Source organism: Notolabrus celidotus, unplaced genomic scaffold (genome assembly GCF_009762535.1).
Source record: "Notolabrus celidotus isolate fNotCel1 unplaced genomic scaffold, fNotCel1.pri scaffold_248_arrow_ctg1, whole genome shotgun sequence".
Taxonomy (NCBI): domain Eukaryota; kingdom Metazoa; phylum Chordata; class Actinopteri; order Labriformes; family Labridae; genus Notolabrus; species Notolabrus celidotus.
This window is the reverse complement of record NW_023260092.1, coordinates 42,202-47,201: the sequence shown is the minus strand read 5'-3', so window position 1 is coordinate 47,201 and position 5,000 is coordinate 42,202. Positions and strand designations below refer to the sequence as shown.

General features: G+C 42.0%; 2 protein-coding genes across 2 annotated transcripts in view; both read right to left on the bottom strand.

Moving 5' to 3' along the window:
• polr3glb (polymerase (RNA) III (DNA directed) polypeptide G like b) overlaps positions 1-2,493 on the bottom strand; it is a 3,992-nt gene extending 1,499 nt beyond the window's left edge. The window contains exons 1-4 of the mRNA XM_034678865.1: positions 2,319-2,493; positions 545-776; positions 312-441; positions 139-207 (exon numbers count right to left, since the gene is read on the bottom strand). Coding sequence (XP_034534756.1) covers positions 139-207; positions 312-441; positions 545-664 — 319 coding nt within the window. The 5' untranslated portion in view covers positions 665-776; positions 2,319-2,493. The remainder of the gene's footprint in view (positions 1-138; positions 208-311; positions 442-544; positions 777-2,318) is intronic.
• A 1,280-nt stretch (positions 2,494-3,773) lies between these two features.
• The window catches only part of LOC117809297 (gonadotropin-releasing hormone II receptor-like), a 7,080-nt gene continuing 5,853 nt past the window's right edge, over positions 3,774-5,000 (bottom strand). Inside the window, exon 4 of the mRNA XM_034678863.1 lies at positions 3,774-3,983. Coding sequence (XP_034534754.1) covers positions 3,774-3,983 — 210 coding nt within the window. The remainder of the gene's footprint in view (positions 3,984-5,000) is intronic.

The window sequence follows — 5,000 nt, the reverse complement described above, 5'->3', positions numbered from 1 at the left end:
AACAACAAAGACATTGTGTGTTCAGTGCGTCTGTAAACTGAACACAGCAGAAAGAGGTCACACTGTAACAGACAGCACTGTGAGGATGATGATGAAGATGAAGATGATGAAGATGATGATGATGATGAAGAGTCTGACCTGGAGTCCACTCTGTAATCGGGTCCGTCTGCTCGCTCTGGTGATATTTGTCTGAGTATCTCTCCACATCTGACAGGAAACACACAAGACTTTCACAATAAGAGACCTGCTGCTCAGCTCATCACCTGTGTGTGTGTGTGTGTGTGTGTGTGTGTGCGTGTGTGACCTCTGACCTCTGACAGCAGCAGCTGGTTGGATGAAGCAGGGCAGACTCTTCATCGCTCCTCTGAACTCTTGTTTCAGAGCCAACAGATACTCCGCCTCCTCTCCACCTGTGAGGGGGAGGGGCTTCTGCTCCATCACCTGCACCACAAACACACATAGTAAACTACAAGTCCCAGGGTGCACTGCTCCCTGTGAATGATCATGTTGTGTGTGTGTGTGTGTGTGTGTGTGTGTGTCTTACAGGGTACACAGGTGTGGGTTGTTGGATGGATGGAGGTAAACTGTCTCCTCTGTTGATGCCGACGGCCTCCACGCTGAAGCTCATCAGCCTGAGGCCCCGCCCCCGGCCTCGACCCGCCATCACTTCCTGTGCCGCACAGACCAGTCAGATGAGACCGCAAAGACCACACCAGACCGGATCAGGTGAGACTAGACTGGTTCAGGTCAGGCTGGATCAGGTACTTGAGATGGAGCTGGAGGTGAATCAGAGAGCAGAATAAAGACACACAGCAAACACAACACGACCACTGCTGTAGTGTCACAGGGTGGAGGGGTCACACACCGTGGTCGTGTGGAGGTGATGTTGTGTGTTTGTGTGTTTGTATGTTTGTGTGTTTGTTCTCTCTTCATGGTTCAGTGTTTATGTGAGTCTGACATCTTTAATCTGATCAATGTTCCTGACCTGTGAGAATCATTCCATCCTGTGATTGGTTATCTGTCAGTCCAGGATGATGATCATAATAATAATAACTGTGTAATAAGTAAATGTATAGTGAGCGGTCGTTATGTGAAATAGAATCCTGACAGGAAGTGAGGTGCTCTTTTTTCTTCTTCTCTCTCTCTGCCGTGTTGTGTTTGTGTTTGTCTGTTTTCTTCTCTTTCTCCTCTTGAGTTTTAACATCCCTCACGTCTCTTTGTTTCCTCCTCTCCTCTTCTTTGCTCTGCTGCTGACGGCTCAACAGGAGACTGTAATAGCTGAGCACCTTTCTGTGTTTGTGAGCATCAAATCCGAATAAGAAAGGTCCCTTTTTATAATCCAACACCTCTCAATAAGAGAAGGCTAGACAGCGAGCGATGACCTGACCTTCAGCGGTATGAGCTGGACTACACTGATCTCTGTGTTTCTGTCTGACCACAGCGTTACATGTTTGTTATACAGGGTCTGTGAAGTTTAATACAAAGTCTTTCTCTTAATTCAGACCGGTCAACAGGACTCTGTCTCCTCACTGTGTCTGTGTTAAATCCCTGTACTCTTCTGAAACATGATCATGTGAAGAACAACAGATTCAATCTAACTCTAATGTGAGCTACATTCATTCATTTGTTGTAAGACCCCCTCTATAACTTGAGCCTCATTGTGTTTAAATGAACCCTTCACTGGGGGTATCAGAGGTTTAAAATCTACTCCAGGCTACCTGCTGCCCCCCTGAATACTTACAGTCCACCTTGACCTCTAACAGGTCAGAACCGGGCCTGTGTTCTCCCCTCAGGTCACAGAGATCTGGAGGAAGCTGCTCCAGGCTCTTTGTTTACCTTAACTTTCTGTGCGCATGCGCACTAAGACATGCAGCAGATGCTCTTTATTCCGCTCTTTCCTCCTCAAACAGCTGATTATTACCTATGATTATTACATGATCTTAACATGTGTTATTAACAGTTAATAATCTGATATTAACGTGATATAAACAGGCACAGACATGCGCAGATTAAAGGAGATTTGAACACTGTTACTGGAGCATTAGCTCATGAAGCTAACTGCAGCTCAGATGTATAATAAAGTTTACTCGGGGTCATTAAAGTTCACCTGTTGCATTAATGTGATCACTCAGACTCCCTGCTGCAGAGCTGAAGTCCTCACACTACAGTAACACAGTGTTATTACACAGTGAATACCACTGTCTGTGTTAAACTCACTGAGTTATTACATATTTATTAACATGCTGCAGAGTTAGCCTTCCGGTTAGCTCTGTTAGCTCACAGTCTGTTAGCCGTTAGCATGTTTAAACCTTCCTCACCTTCAGTGTGTCCGCACAGCTGAGCCCTCCTCTTCCTCTCCTCCTCCTCTTCTTCTCATCTTCACATCAGAGAAAGAGAAACACTCAGAAGAGAAACACAAACACACTTCCGTGTTTACATCCAGCAGCGCGCCATCTTTTTCTTCTTCGTGGCTTTTCGGAGTCTGACACACGGAGCGCTCACAGCGCCACCCAGCGCCCAGAGAGAGACCAGTGAGACAGGAGGTTTAACATCAGACTGTGAGGCATTAACCAGGAAGGGGATCTACCATAGACTGTATAAAGGTATCCACTCAAACAGTCCACTGGGAAATAAAATATACATCATATTTAATGCAATTTTCAAGATAAAGATTATTATAAAAAACGGTATAAATCTTTCTCTAAAAGCAATAAAAAAAGTGACTAAAATATTAACCCCAATTGTTGCTAATTCACAGTCAGTGTCCAGTATACGACTCCTGTCAAAGAATTCAACAGAATAGAACTTTTAAAATATAATATTTATTATTTTTATTGTATAATATATATTTTTAATTCATAATAAACAACACAACACTGATGGAGCAGTATACAGCTTTGCCCACCTTATGAATTCTGTATGCTTGTTTTTACCTATGTTACTAGTCCATGCATATTTCTTATTCTATTATTGGTTCTATACATATTTTGTAAATTTACTTATCACATCTGTTTTTCAAGATACTCTAATTTACTTTACTTACTTATAATTTAATAATTAATATTTGTATATGCACTTTGCTGCTGTAACACTAATTTCCCCGTTATGGGACTTATCTTAAACAAGGTCTAACACACATAAAGAGACACAAATTAATATAGAAGCAATACAAATACATGATAACCTATATCAGACTAAGACCTGGGAGAAGAAGTGGAGTCTACATATTACTGATGTATGTTTACAAAAACAACAACAAAGTGAGGAATAGAAAAAAAGGAATAATAGAATAAGATAAGATATTACTTCAGTTGTTGCAGAAACCCAGACTTCAATTAAAAAGAAGTTTCAATTAGTAAAATAAAATAAGTCAAAATAAAAATAGATAAAGATAGAATACAAATGTTACGCATGGATTAAATAGAAGTAATTACATGCAGTGTTAAAATAAAGGATTCAGTAGTGACAGGCTGACATGTGAGATTATGGTTTGGTTATGACAGATTAATATAATAATAATATGAGTTGTAGTAAACAATAATAATGTAATTTAACAAAGATCATTATCTAGTATAATGTAATTATAATGTCAGAGTATAAACTCAGGTAAGTGGGATATTGTATCTTTATTAAATTGAACCCTCTGATCATTCAGTGTGTCATCACTTTAAACCTGAGATTAAATGAAGAAGCTCTTTTTCCTCCTTCAGAGTTATTTAATATTTGACCTGTGAACACCTTTACTGCTCTTCATCATACATCATTTAAACTCCTCATTTAGAACCCACGCGCTCCTCAGCTGGGACCCCCTCTCCCCCTCCAGCTGACCTCAGGGTCACTCTCACCCCCACGTCAGTCTGCGCTCCTCTGGCCCCGCCCCTCATCTCAGAGGCCCCGCCCCTCATCTCAGAGGTCCCGCCTCCCCCGCTCTGCCTCTCAGGGTCAGTTTGGATCAGGTCTCCACGCGACCAGCAGCACGGGATCTGCAGACCCGACCCGGGTTAGAGGAAGTTTTTTTTAAAGAGGAGCAGGGGGACTACAGAAGAGGACTAATTTTAATGTGTTCATGTTGGAAGCTGCTGCTGATGTTTGAGACCCTGAGGACCCGGATATAAAGATGAAGATGATGAAGATGATGATGATGCTGATGATGCTGGGACTCTTCTGCTCAGGTCTGAATTTATCATTCATATATTTATCATTACACACACACACGCACACACACACACACACACACACACACACAGAGAGAGAGAGAGGGAGAGACATATTGCAGTTTGGATAGAATCTGGTTAAACTCAGCTGTGTGTGTGTGTGTGTGTGTGTGTGTGTGTGTGTGTGAGAGAGAGAGAGAGAGAGAGAGTGTGTGTGTGTGTGTGTGTGTGTGTGAACAAAGAGATGACATAAAAAACTTCACGTATTTATTGATGTTTCTGTTTGACTCTAAGTTTAAATGTTAACTTTAAAGAAAGTTAATGTGAGTGTGAGGTTCTACAGACAACACACACACACACACACACACACACACACACACACACACACACAGTGACATGTATTGTCACATGATGATTATATTGATTATAATATTATCCCTCAGAGTGAATATAAACATGATGTGTGTTTAAAGTTTGTAGTGTGTCTCTGTGAGCAGACGGTCCTCACTAACATACATATTCATCAGCTCATCTCCATACAAACGCCCTGTGTGTGTGTGTGTGTGTGTGTGTGTGTGTGTCTGTGTGTGTGTGTGTGTGTGTGTGTGTGTGTTTTGCTCTTGAACTTGAGCAGTGATGAAGAGGCCTCTTCACTGTGTGTGTGTGTGTGTGTCTGTGTGTGTGTGTGTGTGTGTGTGTGTGTGTGTGTGTGTGTGTCAGTCTTGTATTGTTGTTTTGGAGTGTGATTTGATTTAAAGGTTGAGCGGTGTGAATGTTAGAAATGTGCGTACTAACACTTTAACCCTCAGGCTGTGTCTGCCGCCTGACAGACAGCACTGAGGATCA